Below are 26838 nucleotides of genomic sequence, written 5' to 3' on the forward strand. Positions count from 1 at the left end.
ATCATGGCTCAACACAGCCTCAACCTCCCAGGCTCAAGTGATCCTTCCACCTCAGCCTCCCAAGTAGCTGGGACTACACATGCACCAGCCAAGAAGGTAAAATTCAAGCAGAGTTAGAAGAGGGACATGGACTAGCACAGAAGGAGGTACTAATGTCATAGTTGAGACCTAGAGAAACCCTTCTCCTCCAGCTTCCTCATCCAAATGGAGCATGCCCAAGGCCCCTGAAAAGAGCCTCAGAAACCATCCCAGAATCATTCTCCTCCTTCCTTTCATTACTCACCTCTCCTTTCCCAGGAAGAAATCATGGTAAAAGCCATATTCTGTACTTGGACCTCTGCAGAGAACAGCACCTAGGAATTGTTCAGCTGCTGCCCCCAGGACATGGGTGCTGGAGTGCCAGAACACCTGAGTTCACAAAAAAGGGGTTCACAAATTCATAAACTTCTCCCTTAACCCCTAGATCTCTGAGCTCTTCCTCACAAAAGCTGGTAGGAAAGCCAGTATGGTTCTTCTAGGAATAACTACCACAAAATGGGGATCCTAGATTTTGGGGGTGACCACTAAAAAGTAACAAGCTTAAAAAAGAGGCTGAGCGCAGTGGCCCATGCCTGTAACCCCAACACTTCAGGAGGTCAAGGCAGGCGGATCATCTGAGGTCAGGAGTTCGAGACCAGTCTGGCCAACACGGTGAAACGCTGTCTCTACTAAAACATATAAAACTAGCCAGTCATGGGGGCGTGTGTCTGTAATCCCAGCTACTCAGGAGGTTGAGGCAGGAGAATCACTTGAACCCGGGAGATGGAAGTTGCAGTGAACCAAGATTGCGCCACTGCACTCCAGCCTGGGTGACAGAGTGAGACTCCATCTCAAAAAAAAAAAAAAAAAAAAAAAGACTGAATAGAAAAGAAAGGCCAGTATCTTTTCTTCTTTCAGTGCATAGAAGCTCCAGCCCCACCCCTCAATCCTTGGTGCTTCCCAGTTCCAAAGCACAGAAGCTGGAGGCCAGTCAGTCTTCTGCTGCTCCTGTAAGCTTTTAGGGCTTCAGAATAATTTTTCTTTTTTTTTTTTTGAGACGGAGTCTTGCTGTGTCACCCAGGCCAGAGTGCAATGACGCGATCTCAGCTCACTGCAACCTCCGCCTCCCGGGTTCAAGCAATTCTCCTGTCTCAGCCTCTCAATTAGCTGGGATGACAAGTGCTCACCACCACGCCCAGCTAATTTTTATATTTTTAGTAGAGTCGGGGTTTCTACTATGTTGGCCAGGCTGGTCTTGAACTCCTGACCTCAGATGATCCACCTGCCTCGGCCTCCCAAAGTGCTGGGATTACAGGCGTGAGCCACCGTGCCTGGCCAGAATAAGCTATCTTCTTAACACAGTCGTTACTTAGGTCTCTGTTTGGTCTTTTAGTCCTATTTTTTTCTGTCCTATGAATCTAGTGTGATACAACTATTCCTCTTGGATTTGGTTACTATTTACACGTAGATGGCAGGAGAACTCTATTTTTCTGGATCCTAATAGGCAAGGTCTGTGCTACCTGAGCTGACATGAAGACAAGGTGGGGAGGTGACCAGGTTGTGTGCTCAGCTGTATAAGCCATGTTAGAATTGAATATACACTACAGATGACTTATAATATATGTGCTCAAGAGTTGAGGGGGCTGAATTTACATATTTATCCTTTTGTTTTTCAACATATCATCTCTCTCCCTTTCACTAACACAAATGTTTGCTTAATAGATCGAAGCTAAGTTAAAAACTTTCATCATAAGTTTCCTAACCAGAAATAGTCAAGACAGTCTGTGGTAGGTCTCCCTCCCAACTGCAAATGGAGAAACTGAGGCAAAAGAATAAAATGTTATAATTTCCTGCTTCAGTATCTCTTAGTTTAGTAGTCACTGTATTCCTGATAAGAAAGAAACTTACTGCTTTCCCCTCTGGGGAATCGAATGTCAGAAATCTGAGGTCAGAATCTGTCTCCAAGGGACGTTCCAGATCATAAGGTTCTCCATTCACTTGAGCAGCCACTGCAGTATCTGCCAGTGTTGAACTTCAGCAGTGGAAGGTGGGGATGAAGAAAAAGGGTTACAAGGCACAAAAAGGAAAATATCACGTGTTCTGATTCCTATATGAGAGTTTAAAAAGTTGATCTCACAGTGGTAGAGAATAGAGTGATAGTTACCAGAGGCTGGGAAGGATGGGGGAGGGGAGATGAAGAGGTTGGCTAATGGGTACAAAAATAGAGTTAGACAGAAGGAATATGCTCCAATGTTCCATAGCAGAGTTGGGTGAATACAGTTAATAATAATTTATTGTATATTTCAAAATAGCTAGAAGATTTGAAATGGTCCCAACACAAAGAAATGATAAATGTTTGGGGTAACAGATATCCTGAACACCCTGATTTGATCATTACACATTGTATGCATGTATCAAAATATCACATGTACTCCATTCATATGTTCAATTATTATGTATCAATTATTAAAAGTAAATTAATGATTTAAAAAAGACAGGGTTACAATCCACAGTGGGGAGAAAGTTGCTCATCTCTCGGCAACTGTAAACTTGCAAAGGTGAAATGAGTTACCAGAGCAACAGAAGCTTTCATTTCTTTCCCCAATGAAAGGACAGAGACTCTGATGCAGAAACTAATACAGATAAAATAAATCTCAAGCCGGGTTTGGTGGCTCATGCCTGTAATCCCAGCACTTCGGGAGGCTGAGATGGAAGGATCGCTTGAGCCCAGGAGTTCAAGACCAGCCTGGGCAACATGGAGAGACCCTGTCTGTATAAAACAACAACAAAAAACAAAAACAAAATCTTCAGGAAAGGCTATCTTAATGGGGACGGAACAGAAACAAGCAGACCAAGTTTTCTTCCCCTGCTCAAGTGAAGAGAAAGTAAACAGGCAGAAGGATAATCCTGGTAGTTACAGGATGGGCCTGTTACCTGATCTGCCGGGCTAGTTGGTAGGGGGTCGTGTTCCATGCCACAGCATCAATTTTCTGGTCTCCAGGAAGTGATATCTTAATAGTCCGGGGTTCCTTCTGTGCCATGCTTGCTAATCTCTTTACCTGAGCAGCCCATAGCTCCTCAAAAAGGCCAAGCCGCTCTGCCAACCAGCGTGGAGGGGTCGACACGACTGCCTGGAGGGAAAGATATATTAGCAGGTAACACACGTCCCATCATTCTTTCTTAGAATTGGGGATGATGGCACTTTGGAATGGTTAAGTGGACTTCGTCCGAATTCCTACTCTTTAAGGGGATTGAGTGATACAAGACCCTAGGCTGGGGGCCCTTCGAGCTCAGCGCCCCCCAGACCGCCAACTCGAGAATTAGATAACGAGTTTAGATATGAGTCCTTTTCTGGGAACTCGGAGGACCAGGGAGAGGAGGAGTGGCGTGAGGCTGGGTTAACAAGAAAATTTGCGGGCTTCGGGTGGGCTGAGTCTGATGCGGATCGGAACTTTGGGGGTGCCTCACGCACCGTGTGTAGCCTGCAAGCCTGTAAACCTTGGAGCCGGAGCCGCCGCCACCTCTGATACAGGGCCATGTTCCTTCACACCAGTGCCTACATCCTCAGATTATCGCCGCTTCTCCTCCACGTAATTCTTCATTGGCTTCTGGTCCAACAAAGTCCGTGTCTATTGGTTAGTACAGCTGCCACTCTAGTCTGGCACCACCTCCAGGAACTCCGAAGAGGTACACCCCACACAGCACTAGCAGCGGTGTGAGTGGTTCCGGCTGACCGGAAGACCGAAAGTGTAACACACCCTCGCTAAACCCCCAGATCCGTGGCATTTCAGCTGAAACCCAAAAATAGCAATTAGGCGTCCTGTGGCTTTGAGGACAAGGGCAGGTGAACTTTTGAGAGCGAGAGTGGGAGAAAACCAGACAGGAAATGGTAGTAATTTCCCTTTAACTATACATTTTATTTTACATGGTCCTTACAGCAAGTAGCAAAACTTTAGAACATAGACTGGGGAACCAGACAGACCTAGTGTAAATTCTGGATCTGCCATTAACTATGTAATTTTGGGAAAATTATTTAACTTCTCATATTTATTTAATAGAGACCAGGGGTAGGGGGGGAGTCTCACTATGTTGGCCAGGGTAGTCTCGAACTCTTGGCCTCAAGCAACACCCCCCCCCCCCCCCCCCCCCGCCCCACCGTCCCCAACCGCGCTCCGGCCTCCCAAAGTTCTGGAATTACAGGCGTGAGCCACCTTGCCTGACCTATTTAATTTCTCTAAGCCTCAATTTTCTCAACTATAAAATGAGAATAGTGTTACTGTTACTCCCAATTGTTGAGTTAAATTTTATGTAAATCGTCTAGTTTGGCCCATGGTTTTTTGGTAATGGGCAAAAGCAACAAGAAGCTATTATGATAAATGAGTGTAACAGTTTTATTTTTTAATTTTGAGACAAGGTCTCACCGTTGCCCAGGCCGGAGTGCAGGGGTACAATCATGGCTCACTGCAGTCTCCACCTCCTGGGCTCAATTGACCACCTCAGCCTCTGGAGTAGCTGGGACTACAGGTAAATATAACCACTTTAAAGCTGGAACAAAGATGGCCGCATGCAGTGGCTCACGCTGTAATCCCAGCACTTTGGGAGGCGGAGGCGGGTGGATCACCTGAGGTCAGGAGTTCTAGACCAGCCTGGCCAACATGGTGAAACCCCGTCTCTACTAAGAATACAAAAATTAGCTGGGCATGGTGGCGGGCGCCTGTAATCTCAGCTACTTGGAAGGCCGAGGCAGGAGAATCGCTTGAACCCAGGAGGCGGAGGTTGCAGTGAGCCGAGATTGAGCCATGCACTCCAGCCTGGGGGACAAGAGCGAGACTTCATCTCAAAACAAAACAAAAACAAAAAAGCTGGAACCAAGAATCTGCAGAGGTCAATTTGAGTCTCTTTATACTCATGGTGCTTAATAGGGACTTTATAGACCTTTAATCTTTTTTTTTTTTTTTTTTTTTTTGAGATGGAGTTTCACTCTTGTTGCCCAGGCTGGAGTGCAATGGCGTGATCTTGGCTTACCGCAACCTCCGCCTCCCCAGGTTCAAGCGATTCTCCTGCCTCAGCCTCCCGAGTAGCTGGGATTACAGGCATGTGCCACCCCAGGCCCAGCTAATTTTGTATTTTTAGTAGAGACAGGGTTTCTCCATGTTGGTCAGGCTGGTCTCGAACTCCCAGCATCAGGTGATCCGCCTGCCTTGGCCTCCCAAAGTGCTGGGATTACAGGTGTGAGCCACCACGCCTGGCCGAGACCTTTTAATCTTACAGATGAGGAATTTAAGGTCAAACAGCAAGTGCTGATGGTGATTTCTGAATCCAAGCTTGGTTCTCTTTTACCACACCATGCTTTCTCTAGTAGAGTTTGCTCCCAGTATACTCCCCCATCACCTCAGAAAGAGGTGCCTGACTAGAATTTTAGCTCTCTGCTCCCTACATAAGCCCTTTGCCTCTAATTCCTATCCCAGCTCTCAACTTCCTTTATCCTTTCTCTTCCCTCTCCCTGATACATCTAGGACACGGGACTAGGTAGATTTCATCAAATTTACTCAGTAAATATGGGAACACGGTCAGATTTGTAGTAAAGTATGAAGGGAAACTGACTTGGGGGTAGCCATCAGGCTGTTAGTAATTCCCATTAGTCCCCTCACCTGGAGGTGGGGATGGTTAGAGTTGGTTCTGAAGTTTCAATGGTGATAGAATCAAGGGTTGTAGAGGAAGAAGTGTCAGAAAAAGCAGTTTAATCAAGGTTTCCAGAGAGACCAGGTTTCCCGGGCAGGGCAGTTGATCTGAGTCACAAGCGCCTCTATGGATCTTGGGTCCATCTTCTGGTAGACACCCTGAAATACAAAGAGAAAGAGACAAGAGTGTGGGAGAGGAAGATAACTTGTGTTTGTGTGGTTGGGAGAAGGTAGTTAAGAATTTTAAAATGGCATTCAGAAAGGGTGGCAACAGGCAGAATTCTTCTCATGCCTCTGCACCAAAAGGGGAAAGGTGTATTGCAGGCAACAAAATGGTAGGTGCCCAATAATTATTGAATCAAGTATGTACCAATCATGGTATTGCTTTGATGCTCCAAAGGAAACAGACACTGACATAGTCCCTTTAATCATTCTACCTTGTCCTCTTTTGTTAGGATAGTAAAGGGATGGTAAAATAACTAGGCTACCCTGAGACGGTAACTCCCTATACTTATCCATCATTTACTAACTGCTTACTGTGTGCAATGCAGTGAGCTGGGTGCTGAGGGGATGCCAATCAATCAACTACCACATCATCACCTATGTAACTTGTGTTGCAGTGGAGGAAGGAAGGAATGTTGAGTTATTCCATCCGCCCTCTGTAAGAAGCAAGCAAGCAAGTAAGCAAGCACAAGAGCAAGCTAAGACCAATTCATGAGTTACTGGTTCTTCTACAACTTCGGACTTGTGACTAGCATATGCCTCAGTATTGGGGAATTTTAATCCATTAGTCAGCCTAGGAAACATCTATTCTTTTTTTTTTTTTTTTTAAGGTGAAGTCTTGCTCTGTTGCCCAGCTGGAGTGCAGTGGCATGATCTCGGCTCACCGCAACCTCCACCTCCCGGGTTCAAGTGATCCTCCTGCCTCAGCTTCCCCAGTAGCTGGGATTACAGGTGTATGCCACCATGCCCAGCTAATTTTTTTTTGAGTCAGAGTCTTGCTCTGTCGCCGAGGCTGGAGTGCAGTGGCGCTATCTTGGCTCACTGCAACCTCTGCCTCCCGGGTTCAAGAGATTCTCCTGCCTCAGCCTCCTGAGTAGCTGGGATTACAGGTGCGAGCCACCACGCTCGGCTAATTTTTGTATTTTTAGTAGAGACAGGGTTTCACCATGTCAGGCTGGTCTCGAACTCCTGACCTCGTGATCCAACCACCTTGGCCTCCCAAAGTGCTGAGATTACAGGCGTGAGCCACTGTGCCCAGGCTGTTTTTTGTTTTTTGAGATGGAGTTTCACTCTTGTTGCCCAGGCTAGAGTGCAATGGCACGATCTTGGCTCACTGCAACCTCTGACTCCCAGGTTCAATCGATTCTCCTGCCTTAGCCTCCCAAGTAGCTGGGATTACAGGTGCCCGCCACCACGCCTGGCTAATTTTTTGTATTTTTAGTAGAGATGGGGTTTCACCGTGTTGGCCAGGCTGGTCTTGAACTCCTGACCTCAGGTGATCCACCTGCCTCGGCCTCCCAAAGTGTGGCTTGAAACATCTATTCTTAAAACTTGGGCTGTTGCCCCTCCACCCTAGAATACTACTGAACATCCAATGCTATGTCTTCACTATTTCACTTAATTCCTAAAACAACTATGTCAAGTATACTCCCTTTAAAACAGGAAAATGATTCTCAAAGAAGTAAAGCCCCCAGTCTATCTGAATGCAAAGTCCTTGTTGTTTATGCTCCACCATACTGCCTCTCAGGGACCAGATTGGTCATAATGTGTCAGGTTATAAGATTCTGATACTTGTGGCCAAATAGGCCTTTGATACAGGGTAAAAGAGGTGGGTCCAATAGAAAGCCAAGAAAAGAGGCGTCTTCCAACTTGTCTCTACCAGATTAAGGTTAAGGAAAAAAGTGTGCAGAAAATAAAGCTAGATTTCCACAGAAGTGCAGGAAAAAGGGAATTCACAGTGAAGGGTGTCCTAGGCCCTTAAAGTTTTAGGAAATTCTCAGCTTAACTCCACTTTTGGAATAGAAATTCCAAGGTGACTAGAGTCCTAGTTCAGATGGTATTGTTTTTATAGCTTTAAACTACATGTAACTTTAAACTACATGTAAATATTTTCCACTTGTCCTCAGGATCAGCACATACCTCCAAATCTATCTTAATTCTTAGAAGCACTAAAGATGTAGAAAATATATTTGGCTGCGTGTGGTGGCTCACGCCTGTAATCCCAACACTGGGAGGCTGAGACAGGTGGATTGCTTGAGTCCAGGAGTTCGACAACAGCCTGGACAACATAGTGAGACCCCCGTCTCTACAAAAAATAAAAAATTAGCTGGGCATGGTGGTATGTGCCTTGGGAGGCTAAGGTGGGAAGATTGCTTGAGCCCAGGAGATCCAGTGCAGTGAGCCGTGATTGCACCACTGTACTGCAGCCTGGGCAGCAGAATGATACCCTGTCTCAAAAAAAAAAGGTGAGGCCGGGAGTCATGCCTGTAATCCCAACATGATCATGAGGTCAGGAGATCGAGACCATCCTGGCTAACATGGTGAAACCCTGTCTCTACTAAAAGTACAAAAAATTAGCCGGGCACAGTGGCGGGCACCTGTAGTTTCAGCTACTCGGGAGGCTGGGGCAGGAGAATGGCGTGAACCCGGGAGGCGGAGCTTGCAGTGAGCCAAGATCGCGCCACTGCACTCCAGCAAAAAAGAGAGAAGGCTGGATGCAGTGGCTCACGCCTGTAATCTCAGCATTTGGGAGGCTGAGGCAGGTGGATCTGAGGTCAGGAGTTCGAGATCAGCCTGGCCAACATAGTGAAAGCCCGTCTTTACTAAAAATACAAAAATTAGCCGGGCGCGGTGGCTCACGCCTGTAATCCCAGCACTTTGGAAGGCTGAGGCGGGCAGATCACCTGAGGTCGGGAGTTGAAGACTAGCCTGACCAACACGGAGAAACCCCGTCTCTACCAAAAATACAAAATTAGCCAGGTGTGGTGGCACATGCCTGTAATCCCAGCTACTTGGGAGGCTGAGGCAGGAGAATGGCGTGAACCCGGGAGGCGGAGCTTGCAGTGAGCCGAGATTGCGCCACCACACTCCAGCCTGGGCGACAGAGCAAGACTCTGTCTCAAAAAAAAAAAAATAGGCTGGCGTGGTGGCACATGCCTGTAGTCCTAGCTACTTGGGAGGCTGAGGTGGGAGAATCACTTGAACCCCAGAGGCAGAGGTTGCAATGAGCCAAGATCGTGTCACTGCACTCCAGCCTGGGCAACCAAACAAGAATTCGTCTCAAAGGAAAAAAAAAGAAAGATATTAGAGGTTAAAAAAAAAAAAAAGGAATAAGGTAAAATATATAAAGAAAGGATTATGAGGCCGGGTGTGGTGGCTCATACCCGTAATCCCAGCACTTTGGGAGGGCGAGGTGAGCAGATCACTTGAGGTCAGGAGTTCAAGACCAGCCTGGCCAACATGGTGAAACCCATCTCTACTAAAAACACAAAAAATTAGTTGGGCATGGTGGTGCACGCCTGTAGTCCCAGCTACTTGGGAGGCTGAGGCAGGAGAATCGCTTGAACCTGGGAGATGGAGGTTGCAAGGAGTTGAGATCACGCCACTGCACTCCAACCTGGGAGACAGAACAAGACTCCATCTCAAAAAAAAAATAAATAAATAAAAAGAAAAAGAAAAAAATAAAAGAAAGAAAAGAAAGGATTATGTCATTGCTAACAAAAACCTTTGGGGCCCAAAGAAGTAGCCAAGTGGCTAAAGGCACAAGTGGTAGGGAAGTTAGTTTTATTTTTTAAAACATAATTCGCTAGTAATGTAAGTGGAAGATCTGGGATGGGGCCAATCTTTAACTTTGCTTTAAAATGCCATAAGAGGCTGGGCATGGTGCCCCACACCTATAGTCCCAGCACTTTGGGAGGCCAAGGCAGAGGACCATTTGAACCCAGGAATTCAAGACCAGCCTGGATAACACAGTGAGATCCCATCTCTACAAAAATAAAAAAAAATTAGCTGGGCATGGTGGTGCATGCCTGTAGTCCCAGCTACTCAGGAGGCTGAGGTGAGAGTTGCTTCAGCCCAGGAGTTGGGTTACGGCGAGCTATGATTATGACATTGCACTCCAGCATGTACAACAGAGTGAGGCCCCCGTCTCTAAATATAAAAGGGCTGGGCATGGTGGCTCATGCCTTTAATCCCAGCACTTTGGGAGGCCGAGGCGGGCGGATCACCTGAGGCCAGAAGTTTGAGGCTAGCCTGGCCAATATGGTGAAACACCGTCTCTACTAAAAATACAAAAATTCGCTGGGCGTGGTGGTGGGCACCTGTAATCCCAGCTACGTGGGAGGCTGAGGCAGAATTGCTTGAACCAGGAGGTAGAGGTTGCAGTGAGCCGAGATCACGCCATTGCACTCCAGCCTGGGTGACAAGAGTGAAACTCCATCTCAAAATAAATAAATAAATAAATAATAAAATAAAATAAAATAAAATCAGGCCGGGTGCAGTGGCTCATGCCTGTAATCCCAGCAGTTTGGGAGGCCAAGGTGGGTGGATCACCTGAGGTCAGGAGTTCTAGACCAGCGTGACCAACATGGTGAAACCCTGTCTCTACTAAATACAAAAAAAAAAAATAAAAATTATCCAGGCATGGTGGCACATGCTTATAATCCCAGCTACTTGGGAGGCTGAGGCAGGAGAATCATTTGAACCTGGGAGGCAGAGGTTGCAGTGAGCCGAGATTTCGCCATTGCACTCCAGCCTGGGCAAAAAAGAGTGATACTCTTGTCTCAAAAAATAAAATAAAATAAAATAAAATAAATAAAAATAAAAATAAAATCAATAAAATAAAATGCCAAAATGTGGCCAGGAACGGTGCCTCATGTCTGTAATCCCAGCATTTTGGGAGGCCAAGGCAGGACGACTGCTTGAGCCCAGGAGTTTATGACCAACCTGGGCAACAAAACGTGACCCTGTCTCTATTAAAAAAAAATAAAAGCCACAATGGGAGAGAATGTTCAGCCACATTTGCTGAATGAGTAAAGAGGTAAAAGCTTTCTGTCAGGGGCATGGATAAATTGAACTTTGACTTTGAAAACAAACCCCTGGGCTCACCTAAAATCTCTACTAAGATTTCCCTTCCCAGAACATCTCTTGGGGCTGTAGAAGAAAAACAAGCAGACACTCCCACCCCAGCTCTTACACAACTGATATGTCAGGTCAGGGCAAAAAGAGGAGATCTGCCAAACACAGGAGCTAGTCTAGGTAGGGATGTGTCCATTTAGGTTCCACGCTAAAGTAAAAAACAAAGGGAAGGACGAAGTACTCTAAAAGAAGGTCCTAGATAACATCTGTAGAAGAAAATACAGGTTGAGTATCCTTATTTGAAATATTTGGGACCGGAAGTGTCTGATTTTGAATCTTTTCAGATTTTGGAATATTTGCATTATACTTACTGCTTGAGCATCCCTAATCTAAAAATCCGAAATCCTCCAATGAGCATTTCCTTTGAGTGTCATTTTCGTGCTCAGATTTTGGACTTTGGATTTGGGATGCTCAACCTGCATACAACTGAAGCCCACTTCTAAATAATCAAGATTTTAAATCATTTCCTAATCACTATTGCCTTTGGCAATGATTGACTATCTTAAGTGTTGTCTCATGTAGGTGCAAAGGACTGTTAGCTAGGGAGGAGGGAGAAACAGAGGAAAGGGATGCTGTCGGTCTCCTTTCTACCCATTCCAACTGAAACACCCCAAGAAAAATGTAGCAAGTTTCAAGTCCTTTTCTCTCCTCTCCCACAAATTATGTGGCAAAGGATATGAGTAATTCTCAAAAATAAGGGGACACAGTGGGGATGAGGAAGGAAGATTGCTGGAACATCCAATTTACCATGACCCTGAACATGTCCAGGGTTGACTGGTTTAGCCAACTCAGGTCAAACACAAAAACCTGCAACCTGCATTTGTGTTTTCCTTTTGAGACGGAGTCTCGCTCTGTCGCCCAGGCTGGAGTGCAATGGCACAATCTTGGCTCACTGCAACCTCTGCTTCCCGGGTTCAAGCAATTCTCCTGCCTCAGCCTCCCAAGTAGCTGGGATTACAGATGCATGCCGCCACGCCTGGCTAACTCCCCCCTCCTTCCCGAGACAGAGTCTTGCTCTGTCACCCAGGCTGGAATGCAGTGGTGCGATCTTGGCTCACTGCAACCTCTGCCTCCCAGGTTTAGGCGATTCTCCTGCCTCAGCCTCCTGAGTAGCTGGGATTACAGGCACGCCCCACCACACCCAGCTAATTTTTGTATTTTTAGTAGAGATGGGGTTTCACCATATTGGCCAGGCTGGTCTCAAACTCTTGACCTTGTGATCCACCTGCCTTGGCCTCCCAAAGTGCTGGGATTACAGGCATAAGCCATCGCGCCTGGCCCTAATTTTTGTATTTTTAGTAGTCAGGGCTTTGTCATATTGTCCAGGTTGAACTTCTGATCTCAAGTGATCTGCCCGCCTTAGCCTCCCTAAGTGCTGGGATTACAAGTGTGAGCCACCACGCCCAGCCTGTATTTGTGTTTCCTCAGTTGGCACTGAAGAATTCACTAGCTCCTCCACCCATATCTGTATTCTCAATTTTTGATTCTTCCCTAGGTGTGAACAAAGGATAGAAAAATGTAACATTTAAAAAAGGAAATATACAGTTGGCTCTGTCTGGGGGTTCTGCATCTGTGGATTCAACCAACCACAGAATAAAAGTATTCAGGAAAAGGTAATAAAATAATAATTAAAACGTAACACAAATTTCAAAACATACTGTATACAACTATGTACATAGCACTTACATTGTATTAGGTATTAGTAATCTAGAGATGATTTAAAATTTACTGGATGACGTGTGTAGGTTATGTGCAAATACTATGCCATTGTATGTAAGGGACTTGGGAATCTGTGGATTTTGGTATCCATGGGGGTCCTGTAACCTGGTATCCTTCATGGACACCGAGGAAGGTTGACTGTAACTGCAATGATCAACTTTTACACAGATGTTGGCCTTCTTATCCTCTTCCCCTCAAACTTGTAACTAAGCAAAAGCTTCTTTCTTTCCCCAGCAATTAATTAAAAGTAACTGATATTTAGTTTTACATTGCACTTGCTTCTTTGCTTTAGAGTGCTTCTATTTCCTTCTACATGGGGAAGATAGAACAGGATGTTTACTTAAGGGCCAATATCTCTCTTCTCGATGACCCTCTCATAGCCTTGCCTATGCAGCCTCAATGTGTTATTACTCAGCAATTGTGAACAGCAGCTGACCGGACTTGTCCATACAGTTACTCATAAACAAGTATGAGAAACGCCCCAATACCCCAAAACCCATTCTGATGGTGTTTGCATTGCTATGTCTACATACATGAAGGAATAACTCATCCCTGCTATACAAGATTGGCTTACATTAAAAAAAAATCAGGCAGAGGAAATTATGAATAACATGCCCAGAAAATCTAATGAGGAAGTCTCAAAGCTGTTGCTTCTTTAGGAGTAGATACAGAAATCAGGTGGGCAAGTCAAGGTCCCAAGAGACAAGGAAAAAAGGGTGAGCCAGATTCCAGTACAGTGATACACCCTACCTGCTGGGTGTGTTCCCAGGCCACTGCTATTTAAGTGTCTGGTGACACATGTACGTACCTTCACGTAAGCAAAGCTGCTGTTTAGAGCCTTCTACCCTGCCAGTGACCCAGGCCTGGCCCAGATGCAGTGACTATCCCTTTTTACCCCTTAAAGCCAGCATTCCAACCCAGCCTCACTGGGTTATGAACAAGGGATGGGGTAAGACAGAAGGGTTCAGTGTGGCTTCTGCACAACAGATTGCCAATATGCAGTAAGGACAGATGTGGGCAAATAATTGGCCAGAAGGATCCCTGCTACCACCCCAAACCCCCAATTCTATGCTTGCTTTAAAAATGCTTCTTGGCTCACAGTTGCACAACCTTTTGAAGACATGCACAACAAATTATTAATACAGTATATCCCACTTCACCAACCACTCCCTCAACATCTAGAACTCACCCGACCCATTATCCCCTTCCAAAATCCAATTACACAAAGGATCAAACAGAAAACCCACAAGGCCATAAAGATCTTAGAGGCTCAGATTGCCTTCAGTGACATTAAGTGCATGAGTCAAAGGGGACATCTGGAAAAGATCAACATGAGGGGAAAAGTCAACCACACAACAAAGGAAACCATACTTTATTAAACTGGAAAACAAAATACTGGGGACAAAGAGATTAAAAAAAAAAAGGATGTCTGGAAGAGAGTAAAGTGCAAGTGGTCACGAAGTGGGTGGTCTGTGGTATCTCTGTGTGTGCCTGAGAAATGTGTGGGCACACACACCACTACTCCCACCCCCATACCCTTGGACCAAAAGCCAATACAACCATATCTTCTGAGATATATACAGGCTTTTCCTTCTGCATTCTCTAGTTGGTTTCACCTTCGGCCCTGGACTTGGGCCTTTGCTGGAGAAAACTTAGGTTTTCCAACCACAGGCCTGCTCCACAAAGCAGCAGTTTCAGCTCCTGAGAAGTTCCCTCCTATTTGCACTCACTAGGAAGCCAAGGGCCCCTGGTCCAAGCCCATCTCAAAGAAAAATGTCAAACCTTTCAAACTAGTTATTTTATTAAATGATATTAACACACATTTCAAAAGGATTTCATTGTTGTTGCTTCTAAAGTATGTACTTGTTTTGTTTTCCACACCAAACACGTGAGAATATCAATCCAACATATCTATTTTAGATCTTAACAGGCGCCCCCGCCCATTTAAAAAAAATAGTGGGGGAACTGGGGAAAGCAGTAATTTACAGCAGCTTCAAAACAGTAACAGCTGAAGCTCAATTCTGCAGGAACCAGTAACTTCAGGATTGAGAGTGAATATCCTGCCATTAGGAAGTTTATCGTATTCACATTATCTAGATAGGTTTGCTGTACCCATATATATCACAAACATTTTATTCCTGGTATTGGAAAGTATAAAAGTCCTATTCTCTGCTTATTTTCCCCTCCCTGGAATCAAACCAAATTCTATTTACTCTCAACTTTTGAGAGGGTACAGGGGAGCAGGAGAGAGCTCTCATCTAAGCTGACTGAGGAGTAAACTCTTTCAAAATACTTAAGGACCCTATTTCTGATACTGTATCACTGAACTTTTAAGTGGTACTAGTGTATTCACAACCCCTACCAATTCTCTGTCTGTGATTTTACAGTGAGTACCAAGGACCTTACAACTTCTCACATTCTGCTTCCATATGAATCATGTCCTTGCTAAGACACGCTATGTCATGCTTTCTTCAAAAAATATCTTGTTTATTCATTTAAACTCAGGTTGAAATACGAAAGTCAGAGCATGGTCACGGAGTTTTAAATCACAGACACAGAAAGAATAAAACCTCTATCATGTTATGAATACCAGAACTGTCTTTTTTGTTTCACTATATCACATATATACACATTGTCATCTTCATTTACTGATGTAAATGTAAATTTTAAGATTTCCTTAAAATTAATAGCTGACAGTCTCATACAAATCCTCACTTCCATCCTAAAACAAATATATTGAGGATTTTGTGGCTTAAAAAACAAAAAAGTACCCCACAAAAACCCAACTCCTTAAAAGCCCATCTTTGAAACTGTACAACAAAGTCTTCCTTTCATGTATTAACCATCATACTTTTGAGGACAATTATCCCGCCCCAACGTTCAGGAAGCCACTTTCCTGACATCCCCACATTTTCTGATAAAAATTAAATGGTCAGAGAGCCTTTTCAAGTAAACACTACTTTTAGCTTAAACAAGAGCAGCAGAGAGAATTCACATTCTTTTATTCTAGAATGAAAAACATCCCATTTAATTTCTGCAAAAAAAAAAAAAACTATTTCAATTTTGAAAGTCAAATATAATTTCCCCACCTCCCACCCCATTTTCTCTTATGCTTTTCCCTAACAAATGTCTTAGGACTCAATATAACTATACTTTCTTTTCTTTGCTACACTACATACCCCATCCCACACATAAGGTCATGGTATCATGCATTTTTGTGGGGAGAGCTACAGGGCAGAGGGTCGAGGAAAGAAAGACCAGACAGGCATTAAGAAGATGAATGACCTGCAGCATCCTAACCCCAGAACACATGGCAAGCCCAAATAAATAACAGAATAAGTTACGCAAAAACTCCCAAATCATGATGTGCACCTGGTTTATGCTGCTCTTTCTCTGAAAAGTTCATTCTGAGAGAATCATTTTCTGTCACTACATTGCCCACCCTCCCCCATCTTTAATAGTCCACTGGAGGAAAAAGCAACCCCATACTTCCTACAGTTAGTTCTATACTAACTTGGAAGAAAATATGAAACTTGCTAGAATTCTCTGAAAAACTAAACACATACTGTTTTACTCATCTAGCTGGAGATTATCAGTGAGTATGCCTTGGGGTAAGACACTAAATTAAAAAAAAGTTGTAGTAAAGCAACATTTACTTTTCAGTGTCCCTAGATATAAAGATATAAACACTCAAAGTACAGTGATTGTCTATTCCCCAAGTACTAGATGTAGGAATACAAACAAGTCTTTCAGTCCAGGGAGAAGGAAAGCACTTATCTCGCATGTAAAACAACTAAGGGCAGAAATGGTCTTTATTTCCTATTGGGAGCGAGAGGTGGGGGTAAGACTTGAGCCTTGAAATGGGATAGACACGTGTGTATAATATAAAGGAAAATGCTACTGAATCTCCTCCTTTAAAATATCAAGAATAGGGGTGAATAACACGACTGAGGCAAGGGGAAAAGGAAGATAAAGACAAATATTTCTTTCTTTAATAGTTAACCTTCGTTGAAAGCCACCAATAAATATCACTTACATTAGGGAGGCACCGTGGTAAAATTAATGTCTACTTCTTATGTTTAAAAAGGCAGGGATAATATTTCTGTTGCACCTTTGTATCAATAGTCAACTGTAGTGACTGTCTTTCTGGCCACAGCAGAAGAAAAACTGAGGGAGACAAAGTCAAAAAAGAAAAGCAAGAGGCATGAGCTTGGTGCAAGACATGTGAAACTACCTTGAAAACATTTCCTATTCTCTTGTTTACAAAAAACAGGCAGGTCACATCACACCATTAATGCTTCCTTTCCTTATTTTATATACTGTAGTCACTCCTTATTTTAACCTTGAGGCTGATTTAAAAAAGATTTTAGGAGAAGGGTAAAGAACTAAACTTCAACATGCCTTTAAAAACAAAACAAATAAACCTGACAGGTTCAAGGTCTCCCACATTTCCTCCCTTGCAACATCTCTTGGCTGTTAGCAGGACACAGATACACAGGGAAGGTTGCTGAGCTGGCTACAGCAGTTACTAAGCTGCAGAGGGGACGGGAATCCTTCCATTGACTGCTCGATAAGCCAAGCCCAAAATAACATCCCAACATTGCACATGTGGTTATCTGTACTGATGGAAGTTTTATTTCAAATGTAGTAATACTCTTCAATAGATGGGGTAAAATAAAGATTGTTTTCCTCCCCACTCCCCAACCCCCCAGCCAAATGAAGTGGCTTTGGTTGTGTTTTTTTTTTGTTTTTTTTTTTTTAAATACAAACAACTTGGGGAAGGTAGATAAGTGCAATGGGAGGGAGGATTGAATTGAATAGTAAAACGTAAGCATATGTGATTTCTTACTTTGGAAGAGAGGCCCTTTGTTATAATAAAAAAAAAAAATCGAGAAAGAGAAAACAAATAAAAACAACAATAAACCAACTCCTACTTCCAATGTTCTCTAGACTGTTCAAAATGCCTTTCCCTTGGTTTCCATCAGTACCTGGGAGGGAAGAATGGGCGTTTTGGTGCAAAGAACGGAGGGCCCCTAGCAAAAGGTGGCCTGGGTCTCTTTAAACTGTGAAACGGGTCTCTGCTGAGAAAAGGTTCCCTAGGCCGAAAGTCTGGCCGGGGACTCCGTAAGATCATACCACTCCGGCTGATGGTGTCTCTGTGTGAGGGACCCAAGGGGGGGCCACTGCTGCTGTTGCTGCCTCCCCCACCTCCTCCTCCATGGGGTGGGCCCAGGTGTTCCAGAGAATGGGAGGGTAGGGTCAGGCTCTCTCGTACACGGCTAAGGCCAGGGCCGTTGAGGTCCCGTTGGGTGGGGCCCCCGTGGTCCCTGGGTCCTGGGAGTAACCCAAAATGCTCAGCCAGGGTCCCTTGAAGGAGGGAACTATGGTCCTTGGGAAATACTGCCACAGCCCCTGCCACTCCGTGCTCTGCCAGTGGTGGGGTTGGGAAGGGTACAACTCCAGAGTGGTCAACAGGGGGTGGAGGAGGGGGTGGAGCAGAAAAGGGGACACCACCCCCACCACTGCTGCTATGTTCCCCAGGAGGGGGAGGAGGAGGTGGGGTAGGGAAAGGAATTCCACTGTGCTCTCCAGGAGGAGGGGGTGGGGCAGCATGGGCCAGGGCTGCCTCCTTTGTGAAGGGGTTCGAAAGATCCACAGAGGGTAGATGAGTGGGTGCATCTCGAGAGAAGATACCACCATGATCCTTAGGAGGGACAGGTGGGGCAGATGATGGCCCCACTGGCTCTCTCTGGAAGGGTGTCCCATGTTCCAAGGGGGATGGGGGAAGATGATGCTCAAATGTTGAGTTGAAACTGTTGGAACGAAAGCTGCCGACACTCTCCTGAAATTGAGGTGCCCGTTCCTTGTATGGTGCTGTTTTAAAGCCAGTGAGGCCTCCGCTGCCCCCACCCCCAAGGGATGCCAACTCAGAGGCACTTGAAGGGCCATTGTCAAAAGAGCTACCTGATGTGCTCAGATCAAACCAACCCACCCTTGAAGCCTCACGCCCATGTCCTCTATTTCCCTTCCCAGGAACTCGGATGGACTCTACGGTCTGGATCGGCTCCCCTGACATCCTCCTATTGGATGCATTGTGATAACCCAAGGTTTCTATAGGGGCCCCCTTTTCTTCTGTGCTATCAGGCAAGTCTAAGCAGGAGGAGGAGACGCGGGTTTCTATGCGGTAGTGCTCTTCTTGTTGCTGCTGATCAGTGGCGGTCAAGCTGGGTTGGGTGAGGTTTGAGAGACTGACACCATCACTTGGAGTGCCCTTGCTGGGGGCCTGGCCAAAATGCTTATCATCTGAGGGCTTACGTGAGGCGTTTTTAAGCATATTCTTAAATTCAATCGTCGACGTGGTGGAAATGGTGGAGGCCAGGACTTTCTCCACGCCTGATGTGGGTGGATGACCCGTGGGAGCGGCAAGGGTGTTCTGCGGAGAGAAAAGGGAACGATGTGGGACTGGGTGAGGAGAGTCTGGGTACTGCTTCTGTGGCAAACTGAGATGCCCAGTGGTAGATTGAGACAAGCTATTGTGGTTGGAGTCAGGGGTGAAAAATGAATCATTCTTACTCGGTGATGGTGACCGGTCAGACCCAGGTTCATTCCCTCTTACGCTGAAGGTGCCAAATAGCCCAGGAGAAGATGAGAGACGGTCACAGTTCTCACTAGAGTCCAGGAGGGCCCTTACAGATGGAGGGAAGGCAGACTTTACCGCAAATTCTTGGGCTCTGTGGCTATAACTGGACAGAATTGGCTGGTACTCGGTGGTATCAGACAGCTTGCTTGATTTCAGGATAGATTTGGCTGGTTTCTTCTCTAGGTTCATCATGGCAGAGGGTGGAGGCCCTGAATACTCAAAATCTCGGTAATCTTCATCTTCTTGGAAAGAAGTATCTGGGTAGAACTTTTCCTGTGAAGAGTCCATCAGGGAAGATGGTCTCTCCATTCCATCAGAAGGCTGCTTATAGGGAGATTCACTGCCCAGACCAAAGGGTCGATATGTAGATACAGAATTGGAGAGCTCCCGGGGGTAGCTTTCATCTCTCCCAGGGGGTGGTGATCTTGTACTGCTGGGTGTTGAGGAACCAGGGCTAATGATCTTAGAAAGCAGGGACATAGTATCTACACTGCTGGATGTTGGCTTGTCCATCATCTCATCCTGGGTGGGTGTCCCACTCCGTTCATCCCGTACAGGGGTTCCATCAATGTTGTCGATTGAGGTGCTAGTAGGGCCACGCTGGAAGTCTGAGGGATGGCTCTCTGATGGGGCGCTGGACCCCAAACTGCTCAGGATTGGGATGTTTAAGTTTAAGCCACTGAAACCAGGATTACCTTTTAAGAAGTTGTGGATCTTCATTTCCAGGCTTGGGGAGGTGGACTCTGACTCCAGCTTTGGCTTGGAGACCTCTGAAGATTGGCACATGGTAACTTCAGTAGGTGGGGCAGCAGGGCTAGTATTGTGGGTAGCTGTAAATCCCAAAGAGTTGGAAGGTAGTTTAAAAGTAGTGCTTGGGAGCCCTGGGCTTTGCCCAATTGAGGCCTTGCTGGCTGAAGTTGAAGAGACTTCAGAAGTTGATGAGTTAGGAGAATAGCTGAAGCTTTTGGGAATAAAAGGTTGGGCACTAGAGGGCAGATTTCTTCCCTTTATGGTAGAGACTGTGGTGTTGGCAGGGGAGGCTGAAGTGCTCTGTGAGGCAGCTTCACTGGCTGGAACTGGGTTCCCAGTAACACTCTGAAGTAAAGATGACAGGCCTGTAGAAACAAAGATTAGAGGGGTTAAAAAGAACAACTCCCTACCATACAATGCAAACAATGAAGGCTAATCAGATATTCTCATTCATTTTGGTGGGAACCAGATAGACAAAGTGTAAGGCCAAAAGGAATCCAGACCAAACAAGCAATGGCTAAATGTCACAGAAAATACAGGGCCTATTTATCAATAAAGAGCAAATCACTGAAATGTTTCCAGTACAGTCCAGAAATAAGCCCAACATGGCACAATAAAAGGCAACAGGAAGGGGGAGATTTTAATGTCAGAATCATTCATAGTTTAAGTTAGGCAAAGCAGGAAAAGAAAGGAGGCAAAATTATTCTTAAAACAACACTTTAAGCCAGTATTTCTTAATGTTTGATCTGTGGAAATGTTTCTCTAAATGCAAACAGATCTGTTCTACCTTTCCTGTCCAACCTTCAAACCACAATTATCTCTAATAAGTTAATATACATTGTTATTTTCAAGCAGGAGACAGGCAAATGCAAATTTCAGAAATTTATCTAAACAGCAAACACCTTTTTCAAGAAGCATCTCTTGGTAGACTGTTGTTACTTTTTGAAAAACAATGCTTTCAACCATCCGTTTTGGTTGTAAAATGTAGCTATAATAAACATACACCACAAAGACTTACAAAGACCACCAGGGACACTGGTCCTTTCACAAGAAAACACACAATCCCCATTTTATAGCGTGGAAAACCCAAGGATTATTTAGTCCAGATTGACAATGATGAAATTTAACTGTGTTCACTGACAGTCAAAACTTTCTCAGAAGCACTGAGAAAGAATTCTTTGGGGCAAAGGCTGAAGTTCAACAAAGCAAACTGTTCCTGTAGAAAATTTTTTAGAAAAATATTTGACAAAAAGATAACAGAAGGTTCTATGAATTCAATCATATTTTTTTTTTTTTGAGACGGAGTCTCGCTCTGTCACCCAGGCTGGAGTGCAGTGGCGCAGTCTCGGCTCACTGCAAGCTCCGCCTCCCAGGTTCACGCCATTCTCCTGCCTCAGCCTCTCCGAGTAGCTGGGACTACAGGCGCCCGCCACCACGCCCGGCTAATTTTTTGTATTTTTAGTAGAGACGGGGTTTCACTGTGGTCTCGATCTCCTGACCTCGTGATCCGCCCGCCTCGGCCTCCCAAAGTGCTGGGATTACAAGCGTGAGCCACCGCGCCCGGCGAATTCAATCATATTTTTAAAAATTTACCCAATTTCTGGTCACAAATGAAAACTTTTGGCTGGGCACAGTGGCTCATGCCTGTAATCCTAGCATTTTGGGCAGCAGAGGCAGGAGAACGGCTTGAGGCCAGGAGTTTGAGACCAGCCTGGGCAACATAGTGAGAATCTGTCTCTAAAAAAATTTAAAAATCAGCTGGGCATGATGGTGCAGCCTGTAGTCCTAGCTACTCAGGAGGCCGAGGCTGGAGGATCACTTGTGCCTAGTTCAAGGTTACAGTAAACTATGACTCTGCCACTGCACTCCAGCCTGGGTGGCAAAGTGAGTCTCTGTATTTAAAAATAAATTAATTAAAAAAATTTTAATATACATTTCACCCAAATTTATAGCTTTTAGTCACTGAATACACTAAAATTGTTCCTTAATAATTATATGATTAAAGAAAATATTTCATGTGATACTTCAATTAATGTTTCTTCAAAATTTCAATTTTAACCCATATTCTAACAGATCTGGCCTAAAGAATTTCAGTCCCCTCCATCCTTGTAACATTTTAAAGCCATTTATTTCTAAATAATGTTGGATGGTCTTTATTGTTATCCAATATTCAATAATATCCAAACAACTGAAATAATGTTGACTTTAGTCATGATCCTCCTGAAGAAAAAAAAAATCCATGTTTCATTCCAAAAAGTTCCCTAGCCACATAATTAATCCCTCCTAAGAGTTTCCTTTTTTTTTTTTTCCTTTTTTTAAGAGACAGGCTCTTGCTCTGTCACCCAGGCTAGAGTGCAGTGGTACGATCATAGCTCACTGTAACCTCACCCCCTTGGGCTCAAAAGATTTTCCTGCTTTGGCTTCCTGAGTAGCTGGGATCACAGGTGTATGTCACTATGCCCAGCTAACTTTTTTATTTTTAGTAGAGACAAGGTCTCACTATGTTGTGCAGGCTGGTCTCAAAATCTTGGGCTCAAGTGAGTGTCCCACTTCAGCCTCCCAACGTGCTGAGATTACAGGCGTGAGCCACTATGCCCAGCCTGATTTAATTCTTAGTAATCATTGTTCTCACAAAACCCAGAAGTCCTCAAACACTAGCGTGTGATATATGATAATGTAATATGATTTTTAGAAGACATTTCAGCATATTTTTCAGATATTTTGGGATAACTTCAAAAGAACATCTTTTAAAGACAGATACACTACTCAGATTTCTGGTAATAGGTAAAGTTGTCTCTCACCACTAAATATTACTGTTCTCCAATCTTTTTTTTAATTATTTTTAAAAATTCTTAAAAACAATAGAGATGGGGGTTTTGCTATATTGACCAGGCTGGTCTCAAAACTCCTGGCCTCAAGTGATCCTCCCATCGTGGCCTCCCAAAGTGTTAGGATTACAGGCATGAGCCACTGCGCCCAGCCAAAAGTTTGCTCTTTAATCATAACAAGTCATACTCTGCTCCTTTGCCCACTGAAGTCTCTTTTTTTGAGATGGAGTTTTGCTCTTGTTGCCCAGGCTGGCTCATTGCAACCTCTGCCTTCTGGGTTCAAGAGATTCTCCTACCTCAGCCTCCCAAGTAGTTGGGGTTACAAGTGTGAGCCACCACGCCCAGCTAATTTTTTTGTATTTTTTTTTGGAAAGACAGGTTTACCCTGTTGGCCAGGCTGGTCTTGAACTCCTGACCTCAGGTGATCCACCCGTCCCCAAAGTGCTGGAATTACAGGTGTGAACCACCACACCAGGCCTGAAGTCTCTCTTTTGTGTTATAAATCTATCAATACCTAGGGCTGTGGATGACAATCAGAACAAAGTTCTGGGATTTCGTTAACAGTCTTTGAGGAAATACGTCTATTTAAGTTGCTAGATACAATCCTTTTAAAAGTCAAAGAGAATTCCACATTCCATAAGGAACCTAGTTCTGTTCAAATTTTGCCTCATCAGAAATTCCACATAGGCCAGGCACGGTGGTTCACACCTGTAATCCCAGCACTTTGGGAGGCCGAGACAGGCAGATCACCTGATGTCAAGAGTTCAAGACCAGCCTGGCCAACATGGTGAAACCCCGTCTCGAATTGCTTGAACCCGGAAGGCGGAAGTTGCAGTGAGCTGAGATTGCACCACTGTACTCTAGCCTGGGTAAGAAAAGCAAGACTCTGTCTCAAAAAAAAAAAAAAAAAAAAAGAAGGCCAGGAGAGGTGGCTCACGCCTGTAATCCCAGCACTTTGGGAGGTCGAGGCAGGTGGATCACGTGAGGTCAGGAGTTCGAGACCAGCCTGGCCAACATGGCAATACCCCATGTCTACTAAAAATACAAAAATTAGCCGGGCATGGTGGTGTGAGCCTGTAATCCCAGCTACTTGAGAGGCTGAGGCAGGAGAATCACTTGAACCTGAGAGGCAGAGGTTGCAGTGAGCCGAGATCACGCCACTGCACTCCAGCCTGGGCAACAGAGCAAGTCCCTGTCTCAAAAACAAACAAACAAACAAATAAAAATAAAAAGGGAGAAAGCATAAACATGTCAAACTCTCAAATTGTGCCTGATATTAATAGTACAACATGTGCTGCAGTCATCATCAATTCTTTATGGCTGATGCCAATAGATAGGGGCTGTGGATTATTACTTAACACTATTTAGTTCTGTGTAACAAAATTCTTCTGCACCTCCAGACAAAGCTCACTATAATATGCTTGAATGATCCACTTACATAACAGTTTAGGAAACTGTTTTATACCACTCCTTTCATAGAGAGCAGGGTTTCTCAATCTCAGCACCACTGACACTTTGGGCTAGATAATTCTTTATTGTTGGGGCTGTCTCACACATTGTAGGATATTTAGGAGCATCCTCCTGGCCTCTACTCACTAGAGGCAGTAGCACCCCTACCATTACCCCAGTTGAGACAACTAAAAAGGTCTCCAGATATTGCCAAGTGTCCTCCCTGGAGGCCTTTGGTTGAGACTACTGATACAGAGTAAATCGCTACACTGAATATATTGTCCTGGTATTTGTAATTCATTTCATAATTATACTATGGTACTTAAAAAGGATTTCATTGGTATCTGGAGCATAAGAGAGTAGAGAGTAGGAAAGATTTATGAAAAAAGGTTAGAAACAGGCAGTGTCATGCACAAAACATAATTAGTAAAGCTGAACAGAAAGGGTCAAATGAGAGAGATTATAGGTAGATGAAAACAAAAATACTACATCTAGGACTCTAATAAAATAACAAATAATGAAGCCTCTATAAAACATTAGGACACAAAAAAAGATATATTCATGTCTCAAAAAAAAATTTTTTTTTTTTTTTGAGGCAGGGTCTCATTCTCTAAGGCAGGGTCACTTAGGTTGGAGTACAGTGGTGTGACCACAGCTTACTGCAGCCTTGAACTCCTGGGGTCAAGTGATCCTCCTGCCTTAGCCCCCTGAGTAGCTGGAACTATAGGCATGCACCACTATGCCCAGCTAATTTTTTTTTTTTTTTTTTGAGACAGAGTCTTGCCCTTTTGCCCAGGTTGGAGTGCAGTGGTGCGATCTTGGCTCACTGCAACCTCTGCCTCCTGGGTTCACAACATTCTCCTGCCTCAGCCTCCCGAGTAGCTGAGACTATGGGTGCCCGCCACCACGCCCGGCTAATTTTTTTTTTTTTTTTTTTTTTTTTTGTCGCCCAGGCTGGAGTGCAGTGGCGCAATCTTGGCTCACTGCAAGCTCCGCCTCCCGGGTTCACGCCATTCTCCTGCCTCAGCCTCTCCGAGTAGCTGGGACAACAGGCGCCCGCCACCACGCCCGGCTAATTTTTTGTATTTTTAGTAGAGACGGGGTTTCACCGTGGTCTCGTCTCCTGACCTCGTGATCCGCCCGCCTCGGCCTCCCATAGTGCTGGGATTACAAGCGTGAGCCACCGCACCCGGCCACGCCTGGCTAATTTTTTGTATTTTTAGTAGAGTCCGGGTTTCACTGTGTTAGCCAGGATGGTATCGATCTCCTGACCTCGTGATCTGCCCGCCCCAGCCTCCCAAAGTTCTGGGATTACAGGCGTGAACCACCGCACCCGGCACTAATTTTTAATTCTGTTGTAGAGACAGAGTTTCACTATGTTCCCGAAGCATCATAAAAATTTTTTTTTTTTGGACTGAGTCTTGCTCTGTCGTCCATGCTGGAGTGCAGTAGCGTGATTCCGGCTTACTGTGATCTCAGCACACTACAGGTGTGTGTCACCACACCTGGCTAATTTTCATATTTTTAGTAGAGACGGCGTTTCACCATGTTGGCCGGGCTGGTCTTGAACTGCTGACTTTAGGTGATCTGCCCGCCTCAGCCTCCCAAAGTGCTGGGATTACAAGCGTGAGCGACTGTGCCTGGCCACATTTTTTGATAATAAATGGACCCTTCCTACTGTCTTTAGCTTTGGTTAACTTTAAAATTAATAAAACTCAACATATATAAACCTGTATTAAAAGCTGGGACTAATGCAGCCCCTAGGGTGTCATGGTGTAGGTGAAAGAATACTGAACTCCAGTCAAGAAATCTGGCTTTCAGTCTTGGCTCATACTGAATAGATAGATAGGTATGTGACCATAAGCAGGGCTTTTCGCCTTACTGAGCCTTAGTTTCCTTACCTGAAAAGTAAGGGATTAGACTAGATAATACTTACTCTCTTTCAGTTTTGACATTTAATAATTCTTCAGATGTCAGTTCATAGATGATAAATATAAAAAGAATAGGAGGGGCACAGTGGCTCACGCCTGTAATCCTAGCACTTTGGGAGGCTGAGGTGGGTGGACTGCCTGAGGTCAGGAGCTGGAGACCAGCCTGGCCAACATAGCAAAACCCTGTCTCTACTAAAAATACAAAAATTAGCTGGACGTGGTGGTGGGCACCTGTAATCCTGGCTACTTTGGAGGCTGAGGTTGCAGTGAGCCGAGATTGGGCCGTTGCACTCCAGCCTGGGCAACAAGAGTGAAATTCTGTCTCAAACAAACAAACAAAAAAGGATAATGACCCCAGGCATGGTGGCTCATGCCTATAATCCCAGCACTTTGGGAGGCCAGGGTGGGTAGATTACCTGAGGTCAGGAGTTTGAGACCAGCCTGGCCAACATGGAGAAACCCCATCTCTACTAAAAATACAAAAATTAGCCAGGCATGGTGGTGCGGGCCTGTAATCCCAGCTGCTAGGCAGGCTGAGGCAGGAGAATCACTTGAACCAGGAGGTGGAGGTTGCAGTGAGCCAAGATCGCTCCACTGCACACCAGCTAGGCAACAGAGTGAGACTCCATCTCAAAAATAAAAAAAATTAAAAATAAATAAAAAGAATAATGAATTAACTGTGT

The 26838-nt window shown here is 44.9% G+C and overlaps 2 protein-coding genes across 14 annotated transcripts in view; both read right to left on the reverse strand.

The window, feature by feature from the left end:
• TARS2 (threonyl-tRNA synthetase 2, mitochondrial) overlaps positions 1-17033 on the reverse strand; it is a 34019-nt gene extending 16986 nt beyond the window's left edge. For 4 of the 5 annotated variants that reach the window (XM_032154795.2, XM_032154794.2, XM_032154791.2 and 1 more), the window contains exons 1-6: positions 16594-17033; positions 5670-5858; positions 3491-3626; positions 2953-3149; positions 1927-2050; positions 284-408 (exon numbers count right to left, since the gene is read on the reverse strand). In XM_032154795.2, the coding sequence (XP_032010686.1) occupies positions 284-408; positions 1927-2050; positions 2953-3149; positions 3491-3556 (512 nt within the window). In that variant the 5' untranslated portion in view covers positions 3557-3626; positions 5670-5858; positions 16594-17033. The remainder of the gene's footprint in view (positions 1-283; positions 409-1926; positions 2051-2952; positions 3150-3490; positions 3627-5669; positions 5859-16593) is intronic. The other variant, XM_032154796.2, reaches the window with a different exon arrangement.
• Positions 17034-17169: 136 nt separating this feature from the next.
• RPRD2 (regulation of nuclear pre-mRNA domain containing 2) overlaps positions 17170-26838 on the reverse strand; it is a 112675-nt gene continuing 103006 nt past the window's right edge. For 5 of the 9 annotated variants that reach the window (XM_058439329.1, XM_032154786.2, XM_032154787.2 and 2 more), the window contains one exon: positions 17170-20312. In XM_058439329.1, coding sequence (XP_058295312.1) covers positions 17539-20312 — 2774 coding nt within the window. In that variant the 3' untranslated portion in view covers positions 17170-17538. The remainder of the gene's footprint in view (positions 20313-26838) is intronic. The other 4 variants (XM_032154790.2, XM_058439332.1, XM_058439330.1 and 1 more) reach the window with 2 other exon arrangements.

Source organism: Hylobates moloch, unplaced genomic scaffold (assembly GCF_009828535.3).
Source record: "Hylobates moloch isolate HMO894 unplaced genomic scaffold, HMol_V3 SCAFFOLD_5, whole genome shotgun sequence".
Taxonomy (NCBI): Eukaryota; Metazoa; Chordata; class Mammalia; order Primates; family Hylobatidae; genus Hylobates; species Hylobates moloch.